This window comes from Aspergillus pseudotamarii (assembly GCF_009193445.1).
Source record: "Aspergillus pseudotamarii strain CBS 117625 unplaced genomic scaffold BDV38scaffold_36, whole genome shotgun sequence".
Taxonomy (NCBI): domain Eukaryota; kingdom Fungi; phylum Ascomycota; class Eurotiomycetes; order Eurotiales; family Aspergillaceae; genus Aspergillus; species Aspergillus pseudotamarii.
Genome location: NW_022475050.1, coordinates 310,154 through 325,749, shown reverse-complemented (window position 1 = coordinate 325,749; position 15,596 = coordinate 310,154). Strand labels below are relative to the sequence as shown.

General features: G+C 48.1%; 5 protein-coding genes across 5 annotated transcripts; 4 read left to right on the top strand and 1 right to left on the bottom strand.

The window, feature by feature from the left end:
* Nucleotides 1–198: 198 nt before the first annotated feature.
* Nucleotides 199–1,364, bottom strand: BDV38DRAFT_272294 (uncharacterized protein; the record flags this gene model as incomplete). Its single annotated transcript, XM_032057461.1, has 3 exons — nt 199–240; nt 366–785; nt 873–1,364. 3 exons carry the CDS (start codon nt 1,362–1,364, stop codon nt 199–201), a joined length of 954 nt encoding a protein of 317 aa, XP_031912318.1.
* Nucleotides 1,365–2,032: 668 nt separating this feature from the next.
* On the top strand, nt 2,033–5,951 carry BDV38DRAFT_250384 (uncharacterized protein). Its single transcript, XM_032054944.1, has 5 exons — nt 2,033–2,186; nt 2,246–2,285; nt 2,356–2,678; nt 2,732–4,914; nt 4,974–5,951. The coding sequence occupies exons 1-5, from the start codon at nt 2,177–2,179 to the stop codon at nt 5,223–5,225; spliced, it is 2,808 nt and encodes a 935-aa protein (XP_031912317.1). The 5' UTR covers nt 2,033–2,176; the 3' UTR covers nt 5,226–5,951.
* On the top strand, nt 4,899–5,951 carry BDV38DRAFT_250382 (uncharacterized protein). The gene has a single exon (XM_032054943.1). It carries the CDS (start codon nt 5,303–5,305, stop codon nt 5,519–5,521), a length of 219 nt encoding a protein of 72 aa, XP_031912316.1. The 5' UTR covers nt 4,899–5,302; the 3' UTR covers nt 5,522–5,951.
* A 57-nt stretch (nt 5,952–6,008) lies between these two features.
* BDV38DRAFT_118131 (alkene reductase) lies at nt 6,009–7,635 on the top strand. Its single transcript, XM_032051081.1, has one exon. The coding sequence runs from the start codon at nt 6,176–6,178 to the stop codon at nt 7,292–7,294; it is 1,119 nt and encodes a 372-aa protein (XP_031912315.1). The 5' UTR covers nt 6,009–6,175; the 3' UTR covers nt 7,295–7,635.
* A 6,125-nt stretch (nt 7,636–13,760) lies between these two features.
* Nucleotides 13,761–15,024, top strand: BDV38DRAFT_118015 (acetate uptake transporter family protein). Its single transcript, XM_032051079.1, has 3 exons — nt 13,761–14,307; nt 14,361–14,526; nt 14,578–15,024. Exons 1-3 carry the CDS (start codon nt 13,922–13,924, stop codon nt 14,893–14,895), a joined length of 870 nt encoding a protein of 289 aa, XP_031912314.1. The 5' UTR covers nt 13,761–13,921; the 3' UTR covers nt 14,896–15,024.
* The last annotated feature ends 572 nt before the right edge of the window (nt 15,025–15,596 follow it).

Genomic DNA, 15,596 nt, shown 5'->3' with positions numbered 1-15,596 from the left:
TTTTTTTTTTTTTTCTTTATCTGGTTTAACACATCCAGAGAGTCATCAGATTCATTGTTATATTGGCATATCTCGCTACCATTATCAATTCAATTCTCCTCCAACAGATTTTTTTTTTTTTTTCTTTATCTGGTTTAACACATCCAGAGAGTCATCAGATTCATTGTTATATTGGCATATCTCGCTACCATTATCAATTCAATTCTCCTCCAACAGATGCGCCCTCATGTGCAAATCCGACTAGGTATTTGGTAATAAAATAATAATAATAATAATATAATAATACAAGAAAAATGAAAACCACCAAATGCCAATTTGTAATTCTATGTAACCCATTTGCCTACGGTTTCTCCAAACCAACTTACAGCTTTCTCTCGCCGTTTCTGACGCGCATCGTCATGAGTCTTTATGAAAGGAGACGCCTCTTGCGCGTACATCTTCTGCTGCTCCAGTTGTGCATAGTGGGCTCGGATCTCCAGCTCGCGTTCATGTGGTGTGAGTTGTTCCAATGGCTTGGATGGCTTGAATCCTGGTGGAATGGCCTCGCCTCCGGGGATTTCCAGGGAGCCTGGTGTATTTTCGGCTTTTTGCTGTTGGGGTTTTCCCTGGGGATTGAAGAGGGATGTGAGAGGCGGAGGTTCCTGGCCAGCCGCTCGGGCCTCCTCAACTTGTTTCTCATAATCCAGCATCTCATGGTAGAGCTTATCGGCATGCATCTGAATCTTTTCCTCTCTCTCGTCATCCCATTCAAACGAGGACGAGTAGCCCAGTGCCTGGAGAAATTTCTACTCACGCATGAGCAATTGTCCAGCAGCAGCCGCGACGAAGGCAGATAGGGCCTAAGGGATAAGTTCCGCGAGGTCTTCACTTACAGCTTGAGTAGTAAAGCACCGAGAGAATTTCCCATTTTCCTCGGAACACAGAGTCATACGAGACATTAATCGTTTCTGCAAGTTACCGTTTTGGAAACACAGTGTCAAATCCTCATGTTCCAATGCACAATTCTCCATCGCTGCGCGGTGTACCGTATCATTGCGTGACTTGTACTGTTCAATCACCCTAGAAGCGCCCTTCACTTCAGTGTTTTCCTCGCTTGGCGGTTTGTAGGTCTTCCAGAGATGGGAGTAACGGCCGTCGGGGAAAAGTGAGGCAGCAGGAACAGCAGGTTTCGAAGATTCGGTGGTTTCGGCTGGTTGCGCTGATTGGGCATGTGGATCTACTTTCTTAGACGGATCCTGCGCGGAAGGCCCTGAGGTCGCAGGGACGTATTTCTTTGGGGCTTCATGTTCGAGATATTCTCGGAGACCCGGGTCAAGCTTCTTGACGGGGTCGTCTTGATTCGAGTTGCCCCAAAACCAACCCATGATTGCGACCAGGGACTAAGAAAGAACTCGAGTTGGAAATAGTACTATTCGATCAGCGTGGCCCTGGTGGGTGTCAATTGAGGATTTCTCGGCTTTCCAGAACCAAAATTCCGAAAAGTATATGCGGAGAAGATTGAACTTCCTTTGGGTGATCGACTCGGGCGGGAGCGACTCAAGCCACCAAACCGTTTTTGGCTGAACGGGAATACTACCTATCAAATCAGAAATTTAAATCCACCCTGATTGAACCATTCATCCTCGCCATAGTATGTTCTTGCATGAGATGCTTATCTTGGGGCTTGGCTGGCCAGCTCGGTCAGTTGTCTGTTCCATTCTTCACTGGCTCAATTACTAGTCATTAGATCCCATATGACTACTAGTAGTAGTCTTGAAGGATAAACGGCACTATAAGTTGATTAATATATATTCAAGTCTCCATTGCCTTACCATACAGTCCTCTACTAGCTCTTTTTATCATTCTTACTTTTTGTTTATTTACTTCTTTATTTCTTCAAGGGAACTCTTTCTACCAACTATGGTCACCGATATACTCTGAAAATATCATCACATAATCTCAATTATATACTCCGAGGGAGAATATTTTATGTATAGTTGCTGCCAAGCATCGAGGCCACGCTTTTCCCGAACCAGAAAGACCAAACTATTTTGGGAAACTCAGCATCCCCGAAAGTATGATCGATTATGGAATACACGCCCCATCATTGATTTCGGCGCAACACCTCCTTGGACCTTTACACCTAAATCTCGCGTAGAGTTGCGCGTTGAGCTCGCCGAGGCGCCGCTTCTCGATCATGGCCTCCAGTATGCACCCCTTAATGAAGTTGCGAAGAATCTATTGTCAAAACTAACGAATCCCGCAGATCGAGAGGAGCGGCTGCAAATGCGGCAGCGCGGCGCTGGGTACGCGCTGGTCTTACCCCGCGACCGATTGAAGAAGACAAGGAAGAGCTGACATTGCAAATCATAATAGGACACGCAAGATCAAGGAAGTGAATTTCGGCTTCTCTTTTGGTCTCGCTCCCCCGCCTGAAGAGCCGCCACAAGCCGCGTCGCAACCTGCCGATGTTGACATTTCCATCGAACCCCGCGCCGCACCACCGCCACATTCAACTTCGGAGAATACGCAACCGTCTTTGTTATCGCCAGAAAAGCAGTTTCCATCATCACAAGATACTGGGCAGCTCCGAACTCCAGGCGGGGCGCGTAATTCACTCCCCGAGCGACCCTCAACATTCGACATACCGGAAGATGATGCGTTGGACCTTGGGCGAAGCGGCAAGCGAAGGAAGATTGGTACGTGCATAGAATAATGCTATGGCCATACTTACTATCTAACGTCATTATAGAGCCCCCTGGCCAGAGCCCGAGAGTATCCGTCGAGCCAGAAGTCACGCAACAGGAAAAACGACACTCGCCGGCTCTCCAAAATGGCGTCCAGACAAGCGCGCCTGTGCCTAGCGAGCCTACGGAACCACGCGACGGACCCTTGACTATGCAAAATACTACAGATGTAGCCCAGACGGAGCAGACACGCAAAGAAACGCCTGATCCAACCACCGCGATGGTGTCGGACAACCCAGCACCTGAGGCGGCCATGCTGGAGGAGGATGAACATCCAGATCAAAACGGCGTGAATCAGAAGCCCACGGAGCCCCATAAAGAATCGTCCGGGGCTGATGGAACGCCGGAACTCGAAGACACCACGAATGGCAAGCGTAAACGACGAGGGTCTCGTGCCCGCCAGCGACGGTCCCAGAGTATTGAGCGGCCGGAGACGGAGGCTGAGAGCACACAGCATCCAGCGCCACAGGAACCATCATTGGCGACGAATCTTGATAAATCCATGGAAGCGGACTCTCTCAAATCACAGTCTGGGAAACGGTCCAGAGGCCGGCCGCGATCATCAACACAATCATCACCAGCAATAGATGAAGGGGGCGCGCAGAATGATGTTGCCTCGACAAAAAGCGTGCCGGGCGGTAGCATGCCGACTCAGCAACAGACAACGAAAAGGCCTCGGGGTAGAAAAGCAAAAGAGCCGACGGCGGATTCTGTTGCCAGTGAAACACAAAATAGCCAGCCTCTGGACGAGGGTAATGTGCCGGAGGCAGATGATACGGCTACATCTGAAGGGGCCCGCCAGTCGCGTCAAAAGTCAAAGGCGACGAACGACATACAAAAGCAAGTTGGATATCCCGGCAAGAAAGCTATTGAGCTGCCGGAAAGTGTGGAGGCCCTAGGACCAGCCGGTGAAAATAGAAAGCAGAGAAGAAGATTGGCGTCTGAGCCTGAGCCTGAACCGGATGTTGAATCAGAAGGTCCAAAGGAGCCCACACTGGCTGGCGAAAAGAGGAAACGAGGAAGAATGTCAAAAGAGGAGCCCGAGCCCGAGCCCGAGCCCGAGCCACAGCTCCAGAGTGAGCCCCAGAACGAGCCCGAGGTCTCGAGAGAACCCAAGCTAGCTGCCGAAAGGAGGAAACGGAGAAAGAGGTTAGATCAGGAGTCCCAGCCAGAACCAGAGGTGGAGCCCGAGCCTGAAGTTTCAAGAGAGCCTAAACCGGCTTTCGAGAAGAGAAAACGAGGAAGAAGGGCGAGAGGGGAGCGAGAGCTGGAACCAGAATCTGAGCGCCAACGCGAAGTCCCCGAAGAGCCTGAACCAGCTACTGAGAAGGGGGAAAGGAGCAGAAGGTCAGATCAGGGCCCGGAGCCAGAACCGGAACCGGAACGGGAGTCTCAGGCTGAGCCTGACCCCGTGTCTTCAAAGGAGCCAAAACCAGCTGGCGAAAAGAGGAAGCGAGGAAGAAGGCCAAAAGAGGAGCGAGTGCCGGAGCCAGAACCTGAGCGCCAGCCCGAAGCCCTTGAAAAGCCAGAACCAGAACCAGCTTCAGCTCCCAAACGTGGTCGCGGCCGACCGTCACTATCCCATAAGGGTCCTGAAGTCACCCACCGTGAGGAAGACCTTGCGGCTCAGAACGAAAATGAGGAGGAGGCTTCTCGCACCACTAGAAGAAAGCCCAGACAGCCTCGTGGAGAGACGGTTCCTGTAACAGTCCATCGTATTGCTAACGTCGCTTCGCTTGGAGGCCATGTTCAACCTTCCGAGCTATCCGACGACGAGGAGGAAGAATCTGCCGATGAGCTCGCGACGAGACAGAAAACCAAACTCCCTAGTAGGGGAGGCGTAAATGTCGCCGATGTTCTTAGCCAAATCTGCCGAGAAACACTGGAGAAGACGCTTACAACACTCAAAAATGGAATCTCCAACGAGGGAAATGCAGCACGGCGCTCAGAGTGGACTACCAAGAAAAAAGCTGTGGAAGCATTCGGCACCGAGCTCGAAGGACGCCTTTTCGAACTGAGCGAAATGCTCGACAGTAACTTCATACTAGGGGTCAAACTGAAAAAGGCCAAGCGGGAAATGATGGATATGCGCGGCCGGCTGTATCAACTACGAAAAGAAAGGGAGAGAGTGGCATTGCAGATGGATGCAGTCCGAAGGAAGCACTCGGAGGAGGAAAATGCAAGCCAGGTAAGTTGGCCTACGCAACGATACCGTTGTCGCTTGACCTGTAGCTAACACCGTACTAGGCGCGCACCAACATCAACAATTCTCTACACAGCCTAGATCTAGCCCTCGAACGCAGCCAGAACCGGCCTGCAGGCGAGTCGGACGACTCGTCTTCGTCCGAACTATCCTTGACCGTTGGACTAGAATTCATGCTCCGTAGTGTTGCGGACAACGTGAGCTCCCACGCCCCTGGAGCCCAAGGGGGACTCTTGAACCAGATCAAGGTATTTAATGCGCAGCTTGAGGCCGCCGCACGAACACTTGAGAGTTGATTTCTGAATTTTTTGTTCTCTCTTCGATTTCCGTTCTCAAATACCCCACAGCATTGCAATAGTTTCGTCTTTGTGTGATGAATATGTATGACGGCGATGGCAGTATACCATGGGTTCAATGGCTTTATTTTTTCTTTTTTAATTTTCTTTCTGGATACCTCGTTCTCTCACTCTTTGCTTTTCTTCTACCAGGGGGGGGAAGAACGTCGAACCAAAATAGCATTCAAGGTGTTCCGGTGGATTACGGGCGATGGACTCTTCTTAGAATAAGGACTGCCTTGTGGATGGAAATATAATGCGATGGCGTACATATATCCAGTCTGATGCTTTGCCTCGTCCAAGTGTACAATGGGATGTCACTATTGTTCTTTTCCTATCATAGCCTGGTTGAAACCAATTCAGATTCGATGTTTATAGGATCGACAAGTCGTGATAAGAATAAACCCGGGGTAAACATGACAGTCGTGGTTGAGATAGTCTCGAGGGAGCGACCGCTTTATTGACAGGGATAAGGTGCACTAACGCAAGTATATGCAGAAATGTACGTCATAAAATCTCCGTCTACCTACAGAGTATGTACTAGGAGTTGATGCATCTTCTACTCCATCCATAGTATACAAGTTTGATCGATAATGGATTCAGATTACTAATGACACGGAAGTAAAAAGTCGAACATCGGATATAAAGGGCGCCGCATGATTAAGTTTTCCGCTTATGTGAGCCAATGATTGGAAATCAATGGCGAAAAACAAAAAGGAAAAAAAAAAAAAAAGTCTCCGAAGTATAGTATAAAAGGAGGTTGTACTTTGGCTCTATGAACCGTTTAGTATACAATTCAAAAAACCACACTCGAAGAGAAAATAAGGGTGATTTCAGAGGGAAGAAAAATACGGAGTACATTACTTCCAATTGAAAAATAAATTATTTTTTTTTTTTTAAAAAAAAAGATAATGGCCTCTTCCACACTTTTCACCCCCCTTCAAGTCGGGCGCATGCAACTCGCCCACCGCATCACCATGGCCCCGTTAACCCGCTTCCGAAACGATGACGACCATGTGCCTCTCCCCATAGTAAAAGAGCACTACGAACAGCGTGGCTCCGTCCCCGGTACTCTCCTCATCACGGAAGCGACCCTCATTTCTCCTCGTGCAGGCGGTTACCCCAATGTTCCCGGGATCTGGAGCGAGGCCCAGATCGCCGCATGGCGCACCGTCACCGACGCCGTGCACGCCAAGGGCTCCTACATATTCATGCAGCTCTGGGCGTTGGGCCGTGTCGCCAACCCGGCCAACCTGAAGAAGGACGGCTACGACCTCGTCTCCAGTAGTGCCGTACCTGCGACCCCCGAGGGCCCTGCTCCCCGGGCATTGACCGAGGATGAGATCCGCGACTATATCCGCGACTACGCGCAGGCCGCGAAGAATGCCATTGCGGCTGGGTTCGACGGAGTCGAGATCCACGGCGCGAACGGGTACCTGATTGATCAGTTTACGCAGGATACGGCCAATCAGCGCACAGATAGCTGGGGCGGCAGCGTTGAGAACCGCGCCCGGTTTGCGCTGGAGGTCACCCAGGCTGTGTCGGAGGCCATTGGCGCCGAGAGGACGGGCATTCGTTTCAGTCCCTTCAGTACCTTCCAGGGGATGCGCATGGCGGACCCCGTCCCGCAGTTTGAGTATCTGGCGCGGAAGACGAAGGAGTTTAAGCTGGCTTACGTGCATCTGGTTGAGCCTCGCATTGCGGGTAACACCGAGGTTGATGGGCCCAGTGCAGACTCGTTGGACTTCTTTTTCCGCGCTTACGAGAAGGCTGGTCCTGTCATCGTGGCCGGTGGGTATAAGGCTGAGTCGGCCAAGGAGGCTGTTGACTCTCACTACAAGGATTATGATACCCTGGTTGCTATGGGACGGCCCTTTACCTCGAACCCGGATTTGCCTTTCAAGGTCAAGGCAGGTATTCCCCTGAGGGCCTATGAGAGGGAGAAGTTCTACCTGGTTAAGGATCCTATTGGATACACTGATTATGAGTTTAGCGAGGAGTTCATCAAGTCTGTGCAGGTTGCTGCTTGATTTCTTTTTCTTCCTGGTTTTTGATGTTTACTTGGATTGCATTGCATTGCGTTGCCTTGCATTATCAGGCGTTTTGGGGCTAGCATAGAAGATATTGACTATAGATGAGATTTGTACATACATAAACTATCATTGGATATAAAACCATTATTCATATTTGATCATGATTGGGGTTTGCTCTCGGTAGAAACTGCAATAGATGTGTCCATTATCTATGGTCATAGGCCAGTGGCCCCAGTTTGCATCATAATGCAATTAAGCAGAAGATGAAGTACTCGCTTACATGATGCTGTCCTGTAAAGAAGCGCCGAAGGTCTACCATGCAGTTGAATCATCGATAGATATGTCCTGCTATACTCTGGGCACTATAACAAAATATACGGAGTGGCCGGAAAGAGCCCGAGTGGAAGCTTCTGCTCTCACAAATTTTCTGACGATTCTCATAACTCAGCGATAAAGTACCTAACCATGAGTTTGATCTGGAGTAGTATACTCAAAAACCTTTTCTTTGGTCAGATAATATCTGCGACTGATTGCAGGATGCGTTATTTAAGGTAAGGGAGGTGCTCAATAAGGTACCCAGTATGAGCTCTAATGTAAACCAAGAGATCTTACTGAATTGAATCTTTTGTACTCGTCTAGTTCCCGAAGGAAGCATGCTAGCATTGAGGCTCGAGAAAATATGCTCGATAAACGAATAATCGAACTCAACCATGGCATTATCGAAGCTGAGATGGTCCGTGTGAGAGTTGTCGGTGAACAACCAGGACGAGGGAGGAAAGCTCTTGCAAGTCAAACTATAGTCAAATCACCCACAGTATGGGGTGATTTTCCCCCTGGTCACCGGGACAAGAATGTACTCCGTCGAATGGGAAAGCGGAGCCCGGCGGATAGCGACATGATCTAGTGATGGTGAACAGCCGCTCCACCCGGGAAAAGTTTGCACGATCACTAGGAATGTGGTGTGGAAGTAGTCTCGCTGCCGTAGATAGTGCATATCTACTCCGGAGTACTATGTAAAAAGATTTGAGATTGGGTCATGCATCTAGTATCCAGTAGTTCTTGGGACTAAGGTATGCATGTAGATCGGGAAACCCCTATCCATTGAAATGCATCATGCTGGTCTATCATTGCGTAACCCCCACCTGATCGTCTATCTCAGGAAGATTTCTTCAGTTGAAGTTCAGAGTTTCATGAACTATTCCTGTTGTTTATTCTTTTGTTGGTGGTGGGAATCTAGTTGATTCTAGCGTTGTGGAGAAGTGTAGATCTCCAGCGAAAGAGCGGTCAGACATCAGTTTTCTGTTGACTCTGAGTTTATTACAGAGTAGACTTGACACGATTCAAATCCCGATGGTATCTCCACGCTACATACTTACTCCGGATGAAATAGTGTGGTCTAAATATTGAGCTCGTTCGACGTGATAGCAGGTTGAATCAACCATCAAGGTTTTCCTGTTGATGATCATGACACCATCCCGGGTCTTGAAGGTTGTTTTACCTTAATTCCCAAGAGTTTACTCCATACCTTACCGCCTTTGGTCGCTCTGATCAGTTGCGAGCGAAGAAAAGTCAGTAATTACTAATCAGTTCTCGTGACTATCAAACAATTCCACATCGCCACCAAGAAACAATGATATCACGCAACACCCCCAAAAAAACATCACCCACGCGGGGTGACTCCATCCAGAAGAAGAACGAACAGAAACCCTGACTCACGTAGTGGGGACCTAAGATTCTTGGAATCCTTGGCTGAGCTCTTCGCCTCCGGTATTTCCTTTCACCTAATCAATTTTTCGGCTCCTGAGAACATTGGTTTTCCGCTCCGCCGAACCGAAAGGATTTCCTTCGTTTCTCTTTTCTTGGAACCGGGGAGGTTCTGAAATATGTTTGGATGGTACTATTGAATACCTTGTGAGGGTCCGGAGGTCCAAATATTATGGCCCCAGATTGGCGTCCCCAACGTCAGAGCAGGGTTCACTGGTTTCTCGTCGAATCATAGATAGAATTATTCTGACCCGATGACCCTGCCCCGGACTCGGCTGCAGAGAGAGAGAACTCGGTACGTACTGGGTCGCTGGGCGGAGCCACGTGGTGAATCCAAGGTTTACGATTCTGAGAATGCTGTTCCTTATTTTGGTAGTTTGTATTCTACTGCGGTCCTTTTGTTAGTACTTAGTAGGTACTTTGGGAAGTATACTATTGGTATACGGACAGCTGTCGATCGCGCCCATCCCATGACCCGGACAGAGATGCATCCATTGGTCTTTTTTGACAAGACCAAAGAAATGCATGACGACGTGTCGTCCAAGCTCTCAGGCTATTGAGCGCTTGGGCACCAACGACCTAAACATTTGTCTGTTGGGGACTTCAATGGAATTGCCGTCTTGTTAAGTTGGGCAAACACTACTCTGATGTTTCAGCGATGTAGCACAAGTACGGAGTAGACGTCGAGGGCCTTCCTTAATTCCTCCAAATGCATAATGAACAGGAGTATAGAGTTGGGTATGCGAGACTTGACCGGTTCCTTGAAGGATGCGACCCTCTCCACGTGGAGTGCACTTTGCTTGTGGGGTTCGATCATGCACTCAACCATGGATCGAAGGGTCCCGGAGCAATGGAGGACTGAAGTAATAACCTAGGTTAAGGTCTTGGGTATACCTAGTATGTCGAGGAACAGTGAACATAATGTTTTAGGAAGTAGTCTAGAGAAATCTCGTATGCAGGGTCGTTTTGGTATCATCTCTGGATGGATCAACTCCACAATCTCTCCAGTCCTCCTCCAGACCCGTACGATATACGCCAAGCGTGTTTTGGTGTTCTTTGTGTCAGATTGGCGCCAAGGGTGGTACATGGATACATACATAGGTACATACATAGACTTTGCGGGGAAGAACCTTGTATGATTGCCTGATAATTGATGGCTTCTATAGGGTTGGTTTACTATGTTTAGGTACGGAGTACTCTGTATAATATGCACCATTCTTTGATTCTTTGACTGGCTGTCGGTAATTTCCATACATACAGCACATCCTTACAGACACGGGTCCCTTGTTAAAACGAAGAGCCTAGATCATGGAGGGGTACTGGATTTCGGCCCATTAATGCGGGCGATATGAATTGGCATAAGATACGAAATTTGCTCTATTGCTAATATGGATTGCATAACATTAATTAATATAACCATAATATTAGGGCACAGGGCTACAATCATTGGTAATCCTGTTACTAATTAGTCGAATCATCAAACCACGCATCTGTTGGATCACCCTCCGCCAATGGGATTCGCTTGGGAGCACCTATGTATGCAGCTTAATTAGTAGCCCCCAATAATTTAGTATGGCTTGCAGCAGGGGCTGAACCGAAGGTTCACCATCATTTATTTTTGCCAAGGAAAGACCTGGCCTAGCCACCCGACCTGTATCTATCCGGCCTGGTATGATAAAATTTCTTTTTTCCCGGTGATGGTGGTTTGTAATTCATTTTGCCAAGTATCAATTATTGACCGGATTACGGAGAACTCCTTGGGTATAGGCACTATTTATAATAAACCGGTTGATTGCAGTGGTGCGGATATATCCGACCACGATCAATTTGAGTCGTACTCCCGTCCCTCTCTCATTGCTTGTCAAGATTTCAATTGGTGGAGGAAATAGATGGCCCAAATCGATTGTGCATATGTTGACAGTGTCAGAAGTTGCCCTAGGAAACAAACATTATATCACTTGCAGATCCAAACCATTTATTCCTGAACTCTGAAGGAGTTTGAACGACTTTTTGCTATATAGTACGTGGCCAGAGGTAGTTGGATTACCGAGCCGCGTTTCGCTCTAGGGAGATCTGCTGGTGTTACCCTAACGAAGTACCTGGTCCGAATCCTGACTCCAATGAGTAACCTGAGGAGTGGTGATAAGCAACTCCTTATTTCGAGTCGGGCAGAGCCGTCCATATTATATGCTCCTTGTGCTGGTCAATATCATTGTTCAAGGATGGATTTAATGATGATAGTCCGTAGGTGATGGGTCCCGCCTTGACATCTGAGCTTGTTCATACGCCAGCATTGAGGCTGTGAGTGCTAGAACGGAGGACAAGGGAGCACAGCGGAGCTCCGGAGTGTAAACAGTCAGCTTCCGCGGCAAAAACGGTCAGAAGTCAAATCAACACCAAGTGGGTTAAGTTCGATCATTTACCGTGACGGGGTCGCGAACGAAACAGCCTACCAAGCTAAGTTACTTTAGCGCGCATTGGTCGCAAGCTATAAAGACCAACCCACCAGTGTTTTCCTCGCCGGTCAAGTCCGTGGGTCGAGATCACTCGGGTGAATCATTGGTGCGTAATCCGCCACCGAGCATGGGTATTCTAAAAAACACAATGGATGACATCCTGGAGCTTTTCTCGGTTTAGTTTGGCTCTTTGTTGATCAATGTTGCTGGGGGACGGAAGGTTTGGCCTTTTCCTTTTTTTCTTTTTTTTTTTTTCTCATCGCATCATGCATCATGCCAGTAGTAAATATCCCGGCCGATCAGCGGAAGAGAGGGAGCGAGTCATCGTGAGAGAAAAATGACACAGCAAAACCATAACATACTACTGCTTAGAGTGTTTTTTTGGAAACAAAAATCAAAATAAAAATAAAGACAAAAAGAAAAGAAAAATTTTCTTCCGCCGTGACTTTCAATCCTCTGTGGGCCATACATATAAGTATGGTGCGCGCAGGTCCTCCAGGCTCCAGCGCTTATTGATGTTCCATATGAATCCATAGTAATCGTCAGCTTACCCATGATAGTCAAATGGTGACACCCACGACGCCTCATATCAAGCTTTCCGTCTACAGTGAGTCGCATTTGCCAAATGGATGGCCCACAGACGATGTGCACGAGAGTTGGAGCATCTCTGGCATGAAGGGGTCCACTGTTGATGGTCTCTGAATTTAGCCCCTAGTCCACACGAGAAAATTACTAGCCTGGAATAGTTTAGGCACAGGTCAATGGTAACAACTCCTTGCGTGGGTTGTTTCAGTATGTGGTAGGATTACCGTTCCATGTCGAGTCACTGTTGATGCTACATCTCGATGAGTACCATACTCTGCAGTCATATCGAAAGAGTTGTGCTGGATGAAGTAGAATGAAAACGGACGATAGGGACTAGAGTGTCACGGCCGGACCCGTGTATGAGCATTACCAGACTGTTTGGAACCTGGACCTTTCTGCTTTATGTAACACATTCATGTACCTTATGGAACTATGTTAATTACGGTAAGAGTAAATACTACCTAAGCTTCCTAGTTGGGTCCATACCTATCCAGTCTTTTTGACTCCATCCTTCTGACCATTAAGCACCTCGATCTGGTACTGTACCTTAACAACTGAGGTGATGTGGTGTAACATTTGGGTTAAGATGTAAAAAAAAAAAGAAAAGAAAAGAAAAGAAAAGAAAAGAAAAGAAAAGAAAAGAAAAGAAAAGCAAAGAAAAGAAACCGTAGTATTTGAAAGTCGAGTACACACATCTACTCGTCTACTACTTAGGTTATTGATCCTTACAGGACCCAATAAGAACCGTCTTTTGTCTCGGGTCTCAGGATCCTTTGATTGGTGCTTTTTCCCCAGATGAACATTCCATAATTGAAAAGCTCGCTGAGAGGGTTAGAAAAAACTAAAATAAAATTGAAAATAAAAATAAAAGAAACCCAACCGAAAGTACTCTCTGCTAAGAGTCTCCACTTCCGTACCCCGGGGTCTTGGAAAGTCGGGCCATGCAATGAGAATTGCTGGATGGGAGAAAGTTCCTTTCACCCTTGGACCAACCATACCGTTCCCCCATGTATTTTTTTTCATTTTCGCTTCCCCCCCAAAACTTTTTTCTAGATTGATACTGTAGTTGGGTTGGTGTTTCTCCCCCGCTTTGGCTTTTCTGCATAAATTGGAGAAAAAAAAAGCTAGGAATAATTAGCCCCCGGACAGCCGATTCTACTTACCGTATCCTCGACCTTTTCATTTAAGACCAGACATATCCCTTCTTCCTCGAGTTTAGTGTATCTTCCGTTCGGTGGATTCGCGCGAATCGTCCGTCCTCGACTTTGACACGAACTAAATTCCCAGCTCCGTTGCTCCACTCACTGTGACCCTCAATCCATCCAAGGGAAACTTGGAGACAGAGAGAAATTAGCCCAGCGAGAGGAAAAAAAAAAAAACCCTAAATCAGAACTAAGTCCAACTAACGGGCCTTCCTCCCGTATTCGGTAAGTTGCTGTCCTCACACCCCTGCAACTTTCGCTCGTCCGATTGAATGTCTGGTTGTTTCTTTCCATCGGTCCAGACGGCCCTCGTCCCTTCTTATTTTATTATTTGACTTACGCTTTCCCCTCCTCTTCCTTCCGTTCTATTTATTTCTCCTTTCTCCATCTTGCACGGTCCTAAATCGTCAAGCCGTTTTTTTGTTCTAGCCAGCAGTGCTGTGCGCATCGTGTCTTCTGTTCTCCCTTTGAAATCCCTTGCGCGGTTTCATATATATTCATCTCCACGTCCAGCTAGCTGGATTCACTTCTCATCTTTTAACCTCACTTGTTAATTCTCTGTCGCATCAGATATCAATTGGACCTATTGTGAATAGATCCTTCAATCCGTGAGCATCATGGCCGCCCAAGAAAATCCCCAAGCGTTCGAAAAGGACTTCGGAAACAGCTCCGATGGCATCAACGGAGCTGCTCCCACCCACCAGCTGTCCGCTGAGGACACAGCTAGGGCTGCTGCGCGCTTCGGATATGGACCTCTCGCTCACGTCAACACCGCTGAGGCTCAACTCCGTCCCTTCGGTGGTGAGTTCCAACCTGGTCTGTACAAGTCTGTCGAGCACCGCAAGTTCGGTAACCCAGCCCCTCTGGGCCTGTCTGCTTTCGCCCTCACCACTTTCGTGCTAAGCGCGATTAACATGGGTACGCGCGACATCGCTGAGCCCAATATTGTGGTCGCTTTGGCTTTCGGCTATGGTGGTCTCGTTCAATTGCTTGCTGGCATGTGGTAAGTTGATACTCCACTGAGATGTCCAGTCGCTGTACACTAACATTCTAAAGGGAAATGGCCGTTGGTAACACCTTTGGTGCCACCGCTCTGTCTTCTTATGGTGGTTTCTGGCTTGCTTTCGCGATTATCCTGACCCCAGGTGGATTCGAGATTGCGGAGGCTCTCGGAGGCGCAGGTACACCACAGTTCGATAACTCTTTCGGATTGTTCCTCTTTGTAAGTTCGCAGTTCCGGTGATTGAATGAGTCGCGTGCTGACTGTGACAAGGGATGGTTTATCTTCACCACTATCCTGCTGTTTTGCACCCTGAGATCCACCGTAGCCTTCTTCTTGCTGTTTTTCTTCCTGGATCTGACCTTCTTGCTCCTTGGTATTGGTTATATCCACCGCAACTCCGAGGGCAAGCCCAACCCCCCCGTCATCAAGGCCGGTGGCTTCTTCGGTCTCCTGGCAGCATTTGCAGCTTGGTACAACGCCCTCGCCGGTATTGCGGACAACAGCAACAGCTTCTTCATCCTCCCCGTCGCCCATTTCCCCTGGTCTCCTACTGCTCGCAGCCGCAAGTCCGAGCGCGAGACCGTTTAGATTATTGCGCGGTGTGAAGGTCGATGATCATAACTCGATTGGGCCGGGATCTTGTCCCGGCGTTTCCTTTTTTGTCAGATACCCATTCTTGTAAGATCATTGCTGCGAGAATGTAATGCCGTGTCAGCATTCTGCATGTTGTATTGCAGATCAGCTTGACCACCCAATACTATACCCAAATCCGCGGCAGGTATAGATGGTCTTTGCGATGATTTCATTTGCTTTTGCCGTTTGCCAGCACCTTTTATAGCTTTGTAATGATGGCGACCTGTTGTTCATGTGAATGGACGATGGAAGGGGATGTGTGTCTGTATCTAGTTCTATTAGTTAATGCACTCAATGATAATGAATCTGCTGCTTCATCGTGTTGTAGTTGGAAGGCGTGCGATCCTGTAGGCAAGTCATGTCTATGTCTGTTTGGCCACGGGACATGCTGCGGACCTGTCGTGAAGCACAGACGTTAGCTCCCACACGTGCCAGCATAGTAGTCATCACTGATCGATATACCACATGCCCTCAACATAGAGGCTGACGAATATCCCTCGGCTCTTCGAAGTACGACAGTATATAGTAGTAGTTCCTATCGGATTAGCATAAACATTCGTCCTCCAACAAAAAAAATGTAGAGAGAGATGTAATCAAAACACCACAAAAGATATAAGTGCGAACACAGCTCTCAGACCAAGCGCAAAACCTAAACC